Source organism: Motacilla alba, chromosome 2 (genome assembly GCF_015832195.1).
Source record: "Motacilla alba alba isolate MOTALB_02 chromosome 2, Motacilla_alba_V1.0_pri, whole genome shotgun sequence".
NCBI classification, from domain to species: domain Eukaryota; kingdom Metazoa; phylum Chordata; class Aves; order Passeriformes; family Motacillidae; genus Motacilla; species Motacilla alba.
In genome coordinates this window covers 95,847,934-95,866,734 of record NC_052017.1, presented here as the reverse complement: position 1 = coordinate 95,866,734, position 18,801 = coordinate 95,847,934, and the positions used below count along the sequence as shown (strand labels likewise).

Here is an 18,801-nt window from a genome sequence, read left to right as displayed (position 1 = left end):
GTCCCACTTACAAACAGCAGGTTTTTCTAAAATACCCCTTGGAGTTTGTGTGGAGATTCCTCCCCAGGGTGGGGATGCAGCTCACAGTCACCTCAGGCTGACCAAAAGATTTGCCAGGGTCATTGGTATGGGTGAGTAACATCAATCTCTACTTAATAATTGCTTTTTTGCCAGCTTTAATATAGTTGCTTTAATATAATTCCTCTGATATAGTACACTAAACTACACTAGCTGTTTTAGCTTCTATACTGTGTAGTAAATAATTCTGATTAGGATATTTTTGTCTAGTCATTTATCATAGTAAGTCATTAATTTTTATATAAATATATCTGATTTGCCATCCTTAATCCCACAAGATAAAGTTGGACAAAGGTTCAAACACATTTCTTCAATTCCTTAGATTTAAACCACTGAAAAAGTCTGGGTCTAGGATTGAGTCCAGCTGCAGCCAGGCTCCTCTCTGCACCTTGTCACTCAGTGGGAGGGCTTCTCTAAACAACTTGGTCTGAAGCTCCCTCTCCACCCATGACACAGACTTAAAAAGAACTATTTAAATCAGCAGCCTTAAAAGATGGAAATATGGAAACTTAGACCCACAAAAAAAAAGGTAAGACAAGGAAAAAAAAAAACAACTCATTAATTTTCTGCCCCATGAAAGCTTTTACTAATTGATCTCTGAAAAATCCCCTAGCTTTCTAAACTTATGATCATCAGATATATTTGGACAAGTAAGCGTGTTCCCACAATGCATCATTAGTGAGCCTTGGAAATATTGCTCAATTAAGGATCAGTAAATATAAAAGTTTGATCTGAGATATTCCAAGGGAATACATGTTAAAAAAAACCAAATAAATCTGAGTATTACATTTCATCAATCTAGGAATTAAATTATATCCGAATGCCTTAGAATGCAGCTTAATTCAGATGATTAGAGTCCATTCCTACTCATGTAACACATCAAGAAACAGGAATTTTAAATAAAGTTCATGTATTTCTTTCACTCAAATTTTCATGGAATGAAAGCTGACTGGATGTCATAAAGTGGAAATTGTTAAAAGCATTTTACTCCAAATAATTTGCAAGAAAATTTACTGCAGAACCAATTACATCTTTTCCATTTTCAACTTTCTGAAGATGTAAATAACAGCTCAGAACTTTCTCTGAGCTATGTTAGACATATCTACTTAAATTCTCACACCAATCTTTTGACTTCACAACATATTTAAGTGCAGGATTAATATATTTCCAAGAATTACTGGAGGTAAGTTACTCAAAACTACACTTTACTTAAGTAGGTTTCAAATACCAGAAGCTTACATCAACATCATTTAGCAGTTTTACCACCTTTTTCTATGCTGAGCTTGTCTTCCTTGTAAGAATTCAAATGGAACATGTAACATCCTAGGTAACAGCGTTTCACCATCTGATTCACATGTTCATAGAACTGGCAGTGATACAGAAGGGCTTTAAGGGCAGGTATTCCTGTCTGAGAGAGGCCAGATTCTTCATCATGTACACAAGGACCCTAAAAACATGAAATTCAGACATTAAAGAAATGTTCTACACAGAATAAACTGTCAGAAAAACCCACCCTAACTAAGGCTAATGCTGTGTATACACGTGTACACTGGTTTACAGGTTGTAACTAATAAATTCCAAAAATGAAGTGCAGATTTTAATGTTGAGCTAAATCATAATATCTTACAAAAGCTGTCATGACTTAGCAAAACCAAACAGCTATTTATCTCCTGAGAAGTGTGCTAACAGTTAAGTAAGAACTCATGAAAAGCTGTAAATGAGTGGCTTCAAGACCGTAAATATATCAGTAGACTTTACAATTCTAATGTCTCATTTATTTCTGCTTACAGATATTAAGCAATGAAAAAGTTTTCCTTAGGCAAAAACAACATTTAGATAAGACTAAATATCCTGAAAAAGTCCTTCTGCCCTAAAGTATACTGTCATTATACTACATCCAGCCACGTCAATCTTCTATGAGAAAAAGATTTCTTTAGAAAACAAGACATAACCAAAAAAATTCTCTTTGAAGTATGGTTTTCAATTATTTCTTTTTAAATACTGACATCAGGGAAAACTCCTAAAGCAGTGGATTTATACCTTAAGATAACGGATTCTAGCCATATTTCAAATAAACAGTTTGACTGCCTTTATTAAATGTTTCTTCAGTGTTTTCCATGTTAAGACAAAAAACCAAAAATGTTTTATTAAGCCACACATAATCTGGTTTAGACTGACCATAAAAATTAGAAATGAAAAGATGGCAGAAGAACTCAGAAAAATTCAAACCAATTACATTCACATAGGCAGTTTTAGAGGGCATCCTACAGTAGTTCAAAAATAAATTAGTTAAAATTATGGAAAGAAAAACTTTCAGTGCTAATTAGAAACTTTCTTTGGCAGTCAGGAGAGAGCAGAGCTGGATAACTGAAAATAAGTTATTTGAAAACACTATTTATCCTCAAGGGACTCGCCCCCAACCCCTTCATTTACCCTGAAAACGAGTTTATTTCCCAATAAAACAAAACCCAAAACCAGACAGAGTAGAAGCAGTGAAACTATTCTGTATCACAAGATAAGGTATCACCAAAATTTTAGATGGTTACTCTCATTCTTTTTGGTTTCTGTAATAGAGAAACTATTTGCACTATTTGCCTTTTACACCAGCTAGGGGAGAATGAGATATGATGAACAGTTTCAGGCAGAATGTAGCATTTCAAGGACACTCTTTATGATGAATTAAAAAACTCTACTCATACACTGTCAGCAATAGACTTAGACTGTATTGACTATGGCAAGTGCAAACTTAGGAAATACTGATAAGTTTAGTCCAAATTTTACTGCCCAGGATTGTCTTTGCCAGTTTCAAAAGCCATGCCAGATACTTTATTGTACAATGGGGGGCCTTGAAAAAGTTACATCAATTACATTGACAGAGTGCTCTGACTTCAGCAATCTTTATACAACACAGTCTGCTGCACTCTTACAGCACCTTACACAGGTTGACTTTACTCATGACTAAAGAGCGGCATAGGAAATTTTTTAAGTGACATACCAAAATCAAATATTATAAAGCAGATCAACTAGACAAAAGTAACACTAGAGACATTCTCATGAAGATATATTTCTTTTTCCAGTCCTATTTGCTTAAGGAATACAACGGTAATGTTCTAATTTGGCTATGGCACAGTATTCCTACTATTCACCAAGATCCACTTCGCCCTCCTTTTCTTCCTGGCACTAAAGGAAACAGATAAATCACCTTATTCAGTGCAAGGCAAAAAAGTTACTCTGAAATATAAAATTTTATCCTGGTGGTATGTTACAGTTTTAATTACTGTTTCTATTTTGAACAGTTTTAATTTACCAGTAACCATGAAGTGTTGTTTGATAACATCTTTCACCATGAACACTTTTTTTTTTAAGTGATGAGCAATTACCATTAAATGCAGTTCTTAATAAGAATCACATTGACTCAAAGCTTCTTTTAATTGTACTGGAATTCATCCAGAATTGTGCAACTGGATTAAATTTTTTTCACCTCACCATAGCAATTGAATTTTTTTATAAAAGACTAAAAAAGCAACTTTTAATAAAGTCTTTATTGACAAGCTACAATGGCTGCCCTTTTGTAACCCCCTACTACTATGAATTTAAACAATTACTATTTATATTTATAAATTAGAAGCAGTAAGACTGAAACAAGGGCCAGATTTGTAAAATTGCTTCCACATCTTCTTTTATGATTTCATGTAAAGAAAAGATGAGAGATTCTGTAGAATTCAACTCTTCAAGAAATAGCATAATCAATTTTGGGTGCAGCTGAATCATAGATAACTTATCCTAGTAAAACAGCTGGAATGCCTTTCAGCACTAACTTGATCTTTTGCAGAACAGAACAAATTAAAAATAATACTGCTGCATCTGCAAATTTCTTCAAAAAACTAATATACACTGTTCCCATATAGGTAATCTCACACACTGAAAGGAGCAAGACAGACATTAAAAACAGAACAGATATCAAGGTCACAAAAAATTTAAAAATTGCAAGCTAAGATCCAAATATCCTGCAGTACAATGAACCAGACTTGTTGAGAGTAAAATAAGATGACTGACTCAAGAGCAGAACTGGAAAAGTCTCCAGGCATCTTATGAATTTAAAAAATTTCTGATAAGAGAAGGTAAAGACTCCTCTCACTGGTATCCAGTGACAGAAGAAAAGGCATTGAGTAAAAACTAAAATAGAGGAAATTCTATCTAAACCTAAGAAAAAAACTTTCTATCTGAGGGTAGTCAAACATGAGAACAAGTTGCCCAGAGAGACTGTGGAGTCTCCATTCTTGAAGAAACTCAAAATCCAACTGGAAACAGCCGTGAGCAACCTGGTCTAGTTCACTTTGCTTTGAGAAAGTGGTTGTCTTCAAGAAGCATTTAAATTGACCTAAGTGACAAACTGCTTCATCTTACTTTCAAAATATTTTATAAACATCACATTACCAGCATTTCCTCTTCCTCATGCCCCTCAAATCATGTTTTACCTGCATTCTAAGTGTGAGTAAAATAAATTATCAATTTCTATCCTAAAACATTAATGATATACCATATAAGAGAGCAAGTTTCCTAGGAATCCAAAGATACTACATCCATGAAATGCAACATATATGTAACCTAAATTTGGTTGTTTTATTGAGCTTGCCTGAAGTTTGAGAGAAGTTCATCTATTCATTTATTTTGCTTTCCAAAATGTAACCTTAGACATGTAATTTAAGTTGATATTTTATAGGTATTCTGACACAACTTTTCATGTCAAATGACATCTCTCTGCGACACCATGACTTTTGTTATCAAATGTAATAGTCACTTACTTGCCAAATACAATCTTTCATGTCTTCTATAGGGATTGGAATCACAAGCAGATTTTGTAGAATAAAAGCAGCCTGAAAGAAATTGAAGCATCAATATTGCCATCTAGCCATCACAGTTCAAAAAACCACATCAGATTGAAGAGTACTGTCTGCATATTATTCCACTGCTTCAGATATACACTGAAACACACAGAATTCTCATGTTCATGTTGGGTAAAAATAATTAGAAGGATATAACTTCAAAGCCCTCAAACTTCACTTACAAGAGATATCATTAGAGCATGGCACAAGAGCAGGCTGGTATAAAAAGAGACAAGGAAAAGATGGGATAGAAACCACAAGGAAACAGATTTATTTATAAAATACTTTCATCACTGTTCCAGTACAGTCAATCATACAGAACAAGCATTACAAGTACTAGAGGAAAAAATTCCTGAACAGAAAAACTTAGATAACTGTTTATAATAAGTCACTCCACTGTCCTTATGTTTTGGGGTTTTTAATTATTAAAAAATAATTGGGAAAATGTGGTGAACCCATTAGGACAGAGACATGTTTAAAATATTTTCCTTTTTATAAATACCCAGCATGTTTGTTTTTCTAATTTATATTACACACACTTCACTTATCTGTGCATGGACTGAAATTCCTTTTTTTTAATATTTTGTCAATCTTTTGTCAATGATGTGAATCTTAAGAGAATACCATTAAGAGACAATAATTTGGAGTTAAATAAAATAATGAAGGAAACACTATTGAAAGCCTTTTGAGACATAATTTCAAATATTACTTAGGAAAATAAAATTAGTTAAGCAGTAGAGCTGGAAGAAAAACAAGTCACCAAGTGTCAGAGCTTTTATTTCTTATTGATTAGAACAGAAGGAAAACTTTACAACTAGAGCTGTAACAAAAATTGCAAAGAAAATGTACAGAGGTTAAATCTATCAATATACAATTCTATGTGTTGTTCTACCATAGTACAGACCTTCAGTTCTCACCAGTAAACCTCAGTGCCTAAACAAATTAGATTAGTTCATGTCTGCAATGAACAGATATTTACTGCAGATCAGGTGATGAGTTTGTACCAAAGCATTCATAAATGTTACAAAGCAGTGATTAAAATCAGGCTGATTAGTTATGCTTTAGCAACATATTTATCTTCCTGAGTAAGCCCTTAGGAGTTTTTATGAGTTCACTTGTATTGTTTATGTAATTTCAGTTTTGAAATAAGTAATCTGTATTTGCTCCTTCTTATGCAATTCCTAAATAAGCAGCTAAACATTTATATTAATCAGGTATTGTTTAACTTACAAAGCAGCAGATGTTACGCAGCATCAGATAATAGATAGATAAAATAAAAAATACAAAATTTTTTTCTCCATAATCAAAAAGAACTTGACAATCTACAACAGCAGAAGGACACAAGAAACATACCTCCCTGCGTACCATGCTACATTCAGATTGATCCAGAAGGATGTTTATCACCGTTCCCCACAGGCCTCCTGAAATATTCTGGCAGCTTTCTGCTAAAGCAATACATCCTATTTCAAGAGATGTAAGAGCTGATCCTATTCCAAGTGCTGTAAATCTGACCTAGTACATATAAGAACAACAGAAAGTGGTTTTTCTTACAGTAATTAGCAATACTTTTTTTATTATTATTGTTGTATCAACTGAATATGGAGCTTAAGGGAATAATTTCAAAAGTAACAACCTCTTTTCCTATATTTCTCTTGCTCTCTACTCACAATCACAACTAAATTCACTTTGTGTTTATTCACTAAGTGAATAAACAAAATTATTTTTAAGTCTTCAAAACTAAGCAAGATAGTCTTTAACATTCTTCATATTTTACCACTTGAAAATAGGTCAATTTAGCAAACACATATAATTTAACAGATTCCATTAAATATATTTGCTCTGAACTTTTAGTTCATGTAAATGTTTCTGCTTTACAGCTAAGTTACAGCAATGACAAGGAAAACTGCCTATGAATCATGACAGGGAGTGACTAATGAAAGCACAGAAGACACAAGATACAAGGAAAGATTTCTTAGATGATGTTTATATGGAAACACTCTCCCTACTGTATTATTACTGCTATTTAGGATAGAGTTAGTAACATTTTAAATAATTTGGAGCAGCAGTTCTAAATTAAATACATTAATGAATCAAAGATTTTCAAATGCTTAAGGGTCAAAATAAGATATGAAGTTAATACCACAGTAACAAACCTCAGGATCTCTATCCACCCATAAAGGAACCAGCCATGCCAGACCTAGATGAGATAGAACTTGTTCTTCACCACTATCATACGGCAAAGACCAAAGCGATATCCAGTCCTGATTAGCAAGCAGAAAACAAATTAAGAAATTATTTTATAAATCTTTCAATTCCTGCCAGTGTACTAACAGTGTGAGCTACCAACAACTACTAAAAGTTTTGTATAACACCAATTGCACAGGGGAAGGATAATTTTGTACTTCCCTTTCCATAAGGATGTGACACGAAACCACATGATTGTAAACAACAGCTGGGTTTTAAAATTTCTTTGACACTAAAAATTATTAGTACAGTCCAAACAGTAACACTGTCATAAACACAGAGTATGACTTAGAAACACAGGAAAATAAAATTTATCATCATGCTACTATGCATATTGCTCAATAACAATGATACTAAAAAAATCAAGTCCACATCTTCATCTATGCAATTATGATCAGCAGCCTTTGGAGGCTGCCGTCTCCCTGCAGTGTACTTAAAGCTCTGTTCCCTCCCAGTTTTAATAAACTCTTCCAGTACCTAATGTCTTGAAAAAGGAGTAGAGAACTGAAGAAAGAGACACCTGGAATTTGGAGAAGCAGGTATACTGTAATTTCTAGTTACAGGTGTGCTTGATCATAAAGAAAGGTTTTCATTTGTGGCTATCACAGATATTAGACTGGATTAAAATTAAAATCCAAGACTGGATTTTAATTCTTTAAAATAATACTTAACTGTTGAATGTGCTTCAACTGCTTCAGGATAAAGGCTATCTTACTAAACTGACAAATCTAGCCCTCAAACATGTACATGAACACAAAGCACAAGATGAATTTTGCTAGTATGCAATGATAGCTCCTTTTATCTGGCAATCCTTTTTCCATGTATGTACATATTCTTTCATATATATATATACACACACAATCATGAAAGCCCTATGTACATGAATGTTTAAACACAGGTTAGAAAGCCTGTTGTCCGTGAGGCTGAAGAAATAATGATGTTACAAATTCTTAAATTTATTCATCCTATAGAAAATGCCAATGCTTCATTTTTTTATAAAAAGAAAAGGATACTTATTCTGAAAGGTCTTTCAAAATTCACAGAATTATTTACAAAACAATTTCATTTTGTATACTGTACATTTATCTCTATCCTGTTACATTATTATGTATTATTATATCCTGTATTATTATCTATTACATTTTACTCTATCCTGTACATTTATCTAAGATTATAGACCAAATGAGATCAATGTGGGGTGTTTTTTGTCTTTTGTGCTTCCAGTTGGAGGGGAAGGAAGAGTAAGCAGTGGTGTGGTCTTAGCAGGACTCCTCAGTTGGAGAGTACCATTCCTAAACCATGACAGAAAGTTATCACTGAACTTCAGCAGTTAAAATCTCTCTGCATAGCCCTCACCAGCGATGAGATAAGGACAACTGGAATGCACTCACCATATCCTTGGCTTGAGCCATCATTTCGTGAGACAAGTGAAGCAAGCAAAGGACTGTGCTTTTTGTCACACCTTTTCCCATGAAGGACATGGCATTTCCCCCCCACTCAACATAAAATGATGAGATGACCTAAGAGTGGAGGTACATAAGTTCATAACAGCTTTACTGTGAACAGCACACAAACAGAGTACAAACTGTCTTACACACTAAATCATAATTTAAACTCATGAAAAGATAATAGATTTCTAGCTGAATTGTAAGAATTTCTTTATTTCTGAGTCATTTGGTCATATGGTGGTTTCCTATACATTTAAACTTCTGAACATCTGTGGTTTTTGGTCTTTTATTCAAATGAAGAATACAGTCAAGCTTAATAGAAGCTCTAAGTTGAATAGAAACCTGAAAGTTTCTTTTCATGGACCTGAAAGTTCATTTATTGTACCCAGGGTTTATTTTGCTATGTCTGGAATTAAAATTTCTTTTCAAAATTCAGTGTTCAAGAGAAAGTGTCATTTATATATTTCATTGTGATTTGAAGAAATTTATTGGCTTTCTATATGAAATACTAATAAACAGAAATAAAGGTCAGTGGATCCTAACATAAACTAAACTGTCTGACCAAAAAAGTAACCATACATATTAAAAGGCATGCTACTTTCAACAAAATATGCCCCAAAATACTTTTTAAAACATAATAATATTAGAAGATACACTTCTAGACTTACTTTACTCCACAAAGCACAGTGATTTAAACCTCTGCATTTTTTGCTGTTGCTCTTTCTTTTAGTGTCCCAGCCTACAGAGCTTTTTTATATGCACTTTCTCCATTCCTCCCCAAAAGAAACCCACATTTGCTTTCATATTTAGGCCAAATAAAACTGCCTAATTCTTCTGAACAAAAGCTTATGCATCACAAGTTAATTTCATGCCATAATATTTATTATTATTTTTCCAATAATAATTTTTCTTTTGCATGAGAACATCTATAACCTTGGCGCCATTTTCAGTCTAGACTTCAAGTGACAGAGCTCATCCAATCAAACAGGTCTAAAATGTTTATTTCCTTCTACTCAAGAAATCTGGGCAAATTAAGGCCCCTAAAACACTATTTTTTTTTTCATCAGATGTATTGGTATTTGAATCAAAAACTTCTAAAAGTGTATTACTGAATTTGTTAATTCTGTTAAACAAACAGAAAGTCAGCATCATGCTTCTCCTTTTAAGAAGACTGGAGTTTTCAAAAAACATCATTTTGGGAGCAAAAGCTAGCTGTCTACCACACCCATGGACTTGGAAAGCATAGAAGAACACTGAAAATAAGAATGAAATTTTGTCTTTCAAACAACTGCAGCAGCTTAAATTACCTCTTTTGTGCTTTCTCTGTATTAACAACCAGCCAACAAGCTAATTTTCTCCCAGACCTTTCATATGTGGATTTTGCCTGGGGGAAGTTATCTTGGATTTTTCCACTTGGAGTTTCAGTTATTAAAACCACCACATATATTTTTTATCTTGCTTATAACTACAGTCACTTTGTATTACCTCTTAAACCAATGATGAAAGCACACGCAATACAACCAATCTTCACAACTACAGACACACATCACTCAATCTAGTCTCCATATAATTCCTATTTACTTAGCAGGAAAAAGCATCTTTCCAACACCTATTGCTACTGACAACATTCACTAAAAGTACATTGTAAAAAGCCTACCGTCACTAGTTACACAGTTCTTTACCAGCATTCAAACCAAAAGATAAGTAAGAACATAAGCCACTCACCTCAAGAAGACCTGTTAAATATTTCTTACAAATTGTGACAGGTTCAACTGCAGCAGAATAGGTACTCCAGCCTGGAAGTGCAGTAACATGAACCATTCCTTGTAATGTTCTCTCCAGTGATGGGAGTCCATAAAAATGTGGTGCATCTGTTAGCCTTAAGCACTGCAGCAGCTTCAGAGCCAGCTCTGTTCTGAACAAACCAGCAAGTTCCAAGCCCTCTCTGGTTTAATCGTAAAAAACAAAACAGATGAACCATCAATTTGAAGCTGAAACAAAGAATAATTTTGAAAAAGGCCAATGACTCATTCTTCTTACTGTCAGACTGTGACGCTCAGCATCTTAATTACTTAATATTACATCAGGCAAAGAGTAATGTGAAATCAAATTTGACATTTCTAGCTTTACCCTGGTTCTGAAAACGTAATATTGCATCTGATTACAATGAAGTTGCTTAACTAAAAAAAGACAAATGAGATATAACTCATTATTAAGGAGCATGCTAAATAAAGAGCAAGAGATTGAGGACACTGATGACACATTGAGAAGAGCTGCAAAACTCAGTGGTTCCAGAATCACACAGTGCCTAGAACATTCTTAGTTGGAAGGGACCAACAAGGATTATCAAGTCCAACTCCTAAATGCCTGTTATACTTATGTTTGTTGTGATTCAAGCGACAAGTTCAAAAACATTTCCTGCAAAAAACAATAAATCTAGAATTAAGTAGATAAATACAAGAGTGTGAGATACATTACTAGCACGGATTTCTATAATATTCCCTTTTCCCACTGTCAAAACTTTTAGAAAATAACCAAGTGGAAATAATGAAAAAGGTAAAATTTTGAAAATATTTTCACAAAGGTATATTGTGACACCAAATAATCAAATATTATCTTAAACTGCAATTTTAGTACCTCTTAGGATACATTTTGATGGAGAGATTTAGTGTGGGAAAGGTTTTATGAGAAACTTAAAGAAAAAATAATGTAAATTAATTTCTGTGTTTGCTCAATTGACAGAAAAAGGTTGGAGCTTCATGCTAAAAGCAGCTGTTGCATATAGGCCAAAAAGGAGTTCAACGAAAAGAAACATTTATTGCTATTTCCAATATTCCAATATTTTACTTTGCTATAAATACATGCTACAAAATCAATGAAGTTACCATTTGCTCATGCAAATTTGCAGCTGCAAAAAAGAAATAGCCCATCGTCTCCAGGCAATCAACTTAATAATCCATTTGCTAAGTGACCACTAGCACATTCTCTTTCAAATTTCCTGGTTAATTTCCTGATTTTAGAGTCAAAAGGAACATCTAATGTTGATTTTCATTTCAAGAGTGTGTATATTCACAGTTCAGAGCAACTGCGCCATGATGTAAGGACATTCAAATTGTGACCAAATTTCAGCAGCAATAGGTGTTATGATGCCCAGTCAGAATGTCAGAGGCAGGTCCATTTGCACTGTACCTGTCAATCACTGACATGGAACAAACTAACAACAGGTTAAAAAGACGAATGAGTTCTTTATCCAGTCGTTGCCTAACAGCAGCCTGTGTTTCATCCATTTCATCCTGCACTTGGGATTCTGGTCGCACCAGAAGGCCCGTAAGGGATTTTGGCTGCTAAAGCAAAAGAATAAAAAATACAGTCACATAATGCATTGTTTAAATCCTCTTTTAATGCCTTCATTAAAGCCATTTTTTCTGTTGAAATCTTGCAAATCACACACATTATAAATCAGAAATTCCATGATTACTTAACTAAGAAGTAACTGCAAAAAGTTTAGTGAAAAATTCCTATAAGTCCTATAATCCTACCACTAATTTGAATCTTGACTCTACTAAATGCCAGAAAAGAATCTACTGTTAAGGCCTTTCAAACATCCTAACATTAAGAAGACAGTGTATTATGAAGAATGAAAGAAAACTTGAAGTACAGCAATAAACAGCAATAAAAAATACATCACAAAAAACCAGAAAACACATAGTAACAAAATTAGTTCAGGCTGCATTTTGGACTTCTCAGCTGCTTGAAAGACTTCATATCAAATGGCTTTAAGGTTTTATATTAATGTATTGAATGGGCCATACTTAAAAAAAAATTATAGTCTTCCCAGGTAGCGATATAAATTGAAGTACCTGTAGTCTATAAGTAATTGAAATTAAGTCCATCATTTTTCCACAAATGCTTTGATTGTATTTGCAAATGGGAAAATGCAAGTGCATACAGACTGTATTTAACATAGGACACCCTTTGTAAGACAATGGATGCTCTTCCATGTTACAGAGGTAACACATTTATAGCTATGTAGCTAAGCACATCCTCATGCAGCTCTGCAGGTATGCACACGTGTGTGCAAGTACAGTCGTGTGGTCAATCAAATAATTTAAGTATGTACAACAACCCCATTCTTACATTTTTAAGCAATGATTTCAAGATCCACTTGAGATGGTCTGACTCCAGATTTGATTTCTGCTCTCTAAGCAATTTGTTTAAAAATCTTAGGACATCTACCAAAAGCTTTTCATCCTCCACTGTAGCTGGAAGCACTTGTAGAAACCTGCAATACAAATACAAGCTTTCATACTTGTACCTTTTTAAAAGGGCATTTAAAATCTCAGGCTAATAGGACTGGAGTCACCTGCAAATGTTAAATTACACGGAGTAAATATATATATTCCACATATAGCAAATATAGCATAGTATTAGCCTATGACACAAATACATACAATATCCTGTTATTATTATTATTATGCAAAACAGTTATGCATATTTAAATATATTTGCATATGGTAATAATGGTACTCTGTTCATTAAACTGTAGAGAAATCTGAGCAGGGTCAGACACAGGAAATAAAAAGTTAATTATTTATTAAATACTACCATTTGGTAATAATAGCAAAGCTTACTTATGCATTTCAAATAGCCCTTATTTTAAATATTTGATGGTTTTGTATATGTAAATTGCAAGATCACATAATCTTTGAGATTTTAAGGGACTTGCAGGGGTCACCTGGTCATGCCACCCTGCTTATGAAGGAACACATGTAGCTGGTTGCTCAGGACTGTGTCCAGGAAGCTTTTGAGTAACTCCAAAGATAGAGATGCTACAACCTCTCTGGGCAACCTGTGTCTGTGTTTGGCCACCTTCACAGTAAAAAAGTGTTTCTTGACATTCACAGGGATCCTCTTGTGTTTGTTTGTGGCCAATCCTTATCTCACTGGACACCACTGCAAAGAGCCTTGCCCCTCCTTCTCTTCTGGTACTTGCACACACTGATAAGATCCTCACACTGAGTATTCTTCCCTCCACATTTATCAGTCCTAGCTCTCTCATCCTTTACTCAAAGGAAAGATATTCCAGTCTTTCATCATCTTTGTGGTGCTTCATCAGATTCTCTCCAATATCTGTGCTCCATATGATTCTCTCTTATACTGGCAAGTCCAAAACTGGACCCAGAGCTCCAGACCAGTGCTGAACAGAACAGAAGTATCACCTGCCTCAACTTGCTGCTAACACTCCTACTAAAGCAGACTAGAATAACATTTGCCTTTTTTACTGCAAGGACAAACTGCTGGCTCATTTTCATCTTGGTATCCCACCAGGACCCCCAGGTCCTTTTCTGCAAAGTTGCTTTTCAGATTGGTTCACCCCAGAGGCATGGGCTTGTTCCTCCCCAGGTGCAGGACTCTGCACTTCCCCTTGTTGAACTGCCTAAGGTTCCTGTCAGCCCAGAAATAGACACATAACATATAAATATATAGACATATGATAGACAGACATATGTTTACATATATATATATATATGAATATGTATATATATCAGAATCAGAGATGCATTGACAATCAATTCCCACAAGTTAAAATATGAAAAGTAGAAATGTTACCATTTTAGTATAACAATCTTTAATGGATTCTTGTAGTCAATAGCTTACCTGTTCATTGCTTTCTGCCAAACAAAGCTTTTCAAAGTGGTTCCACAAGGCCCAGAACTGCATTTTAATGCAAGTCTGTCATTCAGGACATAGAAGCTAAGCCTAGTGAGAGCAGTTCTAACATCCCTGTGGGATGCTGCCTGAATGATCAAATTAAGACAATCCTGCAGTCCATAGTTTGTGTGAGTTATTTTCAATATAAGAATGTCTTCTGAGGAAAGTTTTAGAGAGTCTAAAAATCTGAAAAGGCATAGAGAAAAATTATTAAGTCAGTATTTTCACAAACGGTTTCAGAGAGTGTTAACTTCTTCCCCTTCCTGCTTAATTGAGAAGATAGAACAGAAATTGGCTTAAAATATTATTTTTGTTAGTAAATTCTTTCTTCACTAAACCTTCAAAAAAACCAAACCAAACAAAAAATTAAAACAAAACCAAAACCAACACCACCACATGTAAATCATGAGATGTTTTCAGTTCTTTGGAAAAATGATACCTAAATACTAATTCTTAGTATTACCATTAAGAATATTTATTTGAAATTTAAACCTTCAAGAAAACCAAGAGAAAGTCATGCAACTTTATAGCTGGGAGTCTAAATAGTAGGACAAAAGAGTCAGTTCTCTAAGAAATTCCAATGACTATAAAGAAAAACAGCCACAGAGCCCATTTAAAATTGTTTTGAATTAGCCAGACCACCAAATAAAATTAGATCAAGCTCTAGACTTCAGGATAAAGTGCAATTTAGGTAAAATATTAGCAGTCACAACATACCTTCATCCTCTTGGGATGTGATCCTTTATGTTTAAATAACAGCATTCTCAAACAAGTAACAGCTTGAACTGCTGTTTGAAGTTGAAAACCTATTTAAACTTCATGAAACACTAATTTAATTGAGATATATTGGGACTTAAAATGAAAGATAAAATGGCTCACGTTTCTGTTTCCTTCTCATAATTTACCAGCTGCAGTAGGTTTTCAATCCCATGGTACCATGACAGGTTCCAAGCTGTCTTAAGCATATCTGCCACGGGTTTCATAGCCAAGCACTCAGAAGACAATGGCACCACAACAGTATTAGGGCTAACTACATGATGAGCAGTGATCCTGACTGGAAGATGATATCTAAAAATACACAAATAACAATAACAATTTTTGAAAGTGGTTGGTGAGAGTTTTTTTGTTTGCTCATTTTTAAATTAAATGCTCTATTACATTCAGCTTGTAAGTTTGGAAATAAAGGTTTTGAAACTCTTTTACAGAGAACAAGGACATGGAGAAAAAAATTCCCTACTTAAAAACGCTGATTTCATCATCATAAAAATGTTTTGATCAAGGTTTTCTTTCATTCTGCCACTTCCATACTTCAGGAAGGATAGCAAATGGAAATCAGCAATTAAATGCAAAACAATCAAAACCAATGAACCGACCAACCAGCCAGCCAACACCCACACGTACCTTCTAACAACAGCAACAGGTAAACTGAAGGCAGGTACCTCAGTATTGTTACTAGCTATGCCATTAGCCCTGCAAGAGATTAAGTCATAGTTATTATGCTCTATTTTAAGATTTGATTTTCTCCTAGTACTACACGTTATTTCCTTATTATTTCTCCTTTTAGCTAGATCTTTAGTAACCCACGGGTGAATAATTTCTATTAATAAACAATATTTCTTCATGATTGTCCAATATTAGGATATTTCTTAAATCACACACATATGGAATACTTCTTGCAGATGTACTGTACATTAAAAACTCTGCACACTTGTTTCTTTTTTTCAGTTAGAGAAGAACCACACATTATAAGTATTTTCAGTATATTTCACATGTGTGAATTATAAAAACGCATTTTTCATGCACATGAAGGTTTTAAATAATAAAATATCATAAGCTGAGGTCTGTTGCTTTAAAGACAACTGCTACACTTAAAAGCTAAAGTAAATAGAACAGTTCTAATTAAGTTAAAAAAACCACGTCTACAGCTAGCTATTTGATGTGTGTAGTTTTCATCCATGGAAAAGATGGATTACAGATCAATCAAGGTTTCTTGAAAAATAAACTTAAAATTAACACTAAGGTATTCATAGTGCAAAAATATGCCATGTAGGCCTCCAGAGCATATAACCCAACTATCGAAACAATCTGGACAACAAATATGCAATTTTGGATCTATAAAATTTGGGACATAATTTTTCTGGAGATACATAAAAAAATTATTTCTATTAAAAACTTAAAATTTGCCTAGACAATATGCCATAAAATAAGTGGATTTTCATACCATGTTTCTGTTCTTGCTACTTCATCAAACAACAGAAGACAAAGCAATACTGTAGTTTCAGTTAAAACAGCACGATCACTTTGGAGTATCAGGGAAACTGAATAAAATAAAGATATTTAAAAACATGTTAGGAAAAAACTGATACCTAATAATACATACAGGAACACTAGTTCAAAGCAACTGCTTTCCACAGTTTCCTGCCAACACTTTCAACACACAGCACAACATGGGAAAACTAGCATACAGTGATTTATCTTTTAAATATCAGAATCTGAAATCATGAAGCAATCCAAAGTTCTTAAGAAGATATTTGATTAAATATCTAACAATCTTTTGACAGGGGTATTACAGTGGAAATACAATTCTCACCTCTGAACAGCAAAAGCAGTAGAGAAGGTTGCTGTGCTAGGGACAGGCGAACAACTGGGTCAGCACACACAATTTTGCGTAGGAGTGTCAGACACGGTACCACTATGGATTCCATCAGCTACAGGAACAGAGAAAGAGATTAAATAAATACAACTATCAGTATAATCTATTATGATGCACTTAACACAGACTGTCCCACTATTAAGGAATATATTCCATCATTTGTAAAAGAGAAGTCTAGAACTTCCTTAGACAAGCATATTTCAGCTAGAAGGCAATCTCATATTCTTAACAAAAATTATTTACTTGTTGATTCATTTTATTATTAATTGATGGTAATTTTATAGGTATCTGGCTTCATAACAGAATTATATGCTTTCAAATTACAGAATTTTAAGAAGGATTAAAAAAAAACCACCAAGTATTTACAACCATTTAAGTTTATTCATTTAAAAAAATGTAAATAGTTTATCATATCACACTAATTTTCTGGGTCCCAGTTGATCAGATCATGAGAATGGAAAGCAGTTTGCTAAAAGTTAAATATCAATGAACGGCCAAAAATACAACCTAAGTCACAGCTCCTGAGAATGAGAAGACAGTATTTCTTTCACAGCATCATTACTTTGCCTATGAGTTTCTGCCTTTAAAATTTGTTTTGTAAACAGCATCAACAAGTACATTTTATTTTCATTCCACATGAATGAAAGCCCCTACTTATTTAGTATGGAAAAATATTTTGCACACTTATATATAAAGCCTTATTTAGATGCTGATTTTTATTTCTACTTTTTTCATTTTCTTTTCTCAGTGGCCACTTTTCTAAGAACACATAGGATTTCTTGTTCATTTTTCTTTGATATTGACTTTATGATGAAACTTTAAAAAATCATTCAAGGGAAGAACGAAGGATCTGGACTAGATTCCCTCAGGATAGTGTCCTAATGTCACATGCCCTAAAGAGCTTTTGCCTGAGCCCTTTCTGGATTAAATTAAACTTTAAAATAATATTTTTAGGCCTTTATAAATTTCATCTGGACCCCTACTTGATTATGAAGAATCTGCTCAGGGCAAGATATTTTTCATGCTTGTCCTTCTTTATTATTGAGCAGTATCTACTCACTACCCAAACCAAAACAACAGTTGCATTACCTTCTCTCTCTAAAGAAGATACTATAAAACTGACATTAAAAAAAAAAAAAACAACATGAAGAAACCTGAGGAACCCAACATTTCAATTTCTTTAACTGTATTAGAACAGTTTACTGAAGTACTTCTATACAACAGATTGTAAATTGGACAAGACATTCTTTAATGCTATAGAGATTATATAATCTTAGATACTGATAATCTGGGGGAAAAAACTGCTATTTCTGAAGAAGCAATTTTCATTATTTTGACAAAAAATAGCAATTCCAAGCAGCTATTTTCTCTAAACATTTTGGAAAAAAAAGTCATTACTACATGAAAATTCTCATGGTTTCTTAAAAAAACTCCAGGTTTCAACTGTTGGAATGCCGTAACAATACTATGCAAGAAAACCAAAAATCTTTATCCACTGAAGTTACGTTGGGCATCTTCTAGCTTAAATGTGCTTGCATGAAATGATTTCAAAGAATGAATTAAAGAAAAAAAAAAATCAAGAATCAGATTACCCATATATTACAAAAACAGGAAGCTCCATCATCTACAGCAAGAGACCCTCCCTGGTGAAGTGATCTTCTATTGATCAGAAAATTATTTACACTGGAAATTCAATCTGACACATTTACAATAGCATGTTAAACAATTACATCTCATTTTTAATTATAATTTGCTTCAGAATTTAGGTTTAGAGACTATT

The 18,801-nt window shown here is 33.8% G+C and overlaps 1 protein-coding gene across 4 annotated transcripts in view; it reads right to left on the bottom strand.

Moving 5' to 3' along the window:
- Window positions 1-18,801, bottom strand: part of RTTN (rotatin) — a 79,247-nt gene that overhangs the window by 32,205 nt on the left and 28,241 nt on the right. For all 4 annotated transcript variants that reach the window (XM_038128498.1, XM_038128500.1, XM_038128502.1 and 1 more), the window contains 13 exons: window positions 16,959-17,076; window positions 16,590-16,686; window positions 15,770-15,838; window positions 15,248-15,436; window positions 14,315-14,554; window positions 12,794-12,938; window positions 11,846-12,000; window positions 10,382-10,601; window positions 8,600-8,728; window positions 7,118-7,225; window positions 6,318-6,476; window positions 4,884-4,955; window positions 1,345-1,525 (listed from right to left, as the gene is read on the bottom strand). In XM_038128498.1, the coding sequence (XP_037984426.1) occupies window positions 1,345-1,525; window positions 4,884-4,955; window positions 6,318-6,476; window positions 7,118-7,225; window positions 8,600-8,728; window positions 10,382-10,601; window positions 11,846-12,000; window positions 12,794-12,938; window positions 14,315-14,554; window positions 15,248-15,436; window positions 15,770-15,838; window positions 16,590-16,686; window positions 16,959-17,076 (1,882 nt within the window). The remainder of the gene's footprint in view (window positions 1-1,344; window positions 1,526-4,883; window positions 4,956-6,317; window positions 6,477-7,117; window positions 7,226-8,599; window positions 8,729-10,381; window positions 10,602-11,845; window positions 12,001-12,793; window positions 12,939-14,314; window positions 14,555-15,247; window positions 15,437-15,769; window positions 15,839-16,589; window positions 16,687-16,958; window positions 17,077-18,801) is intronic.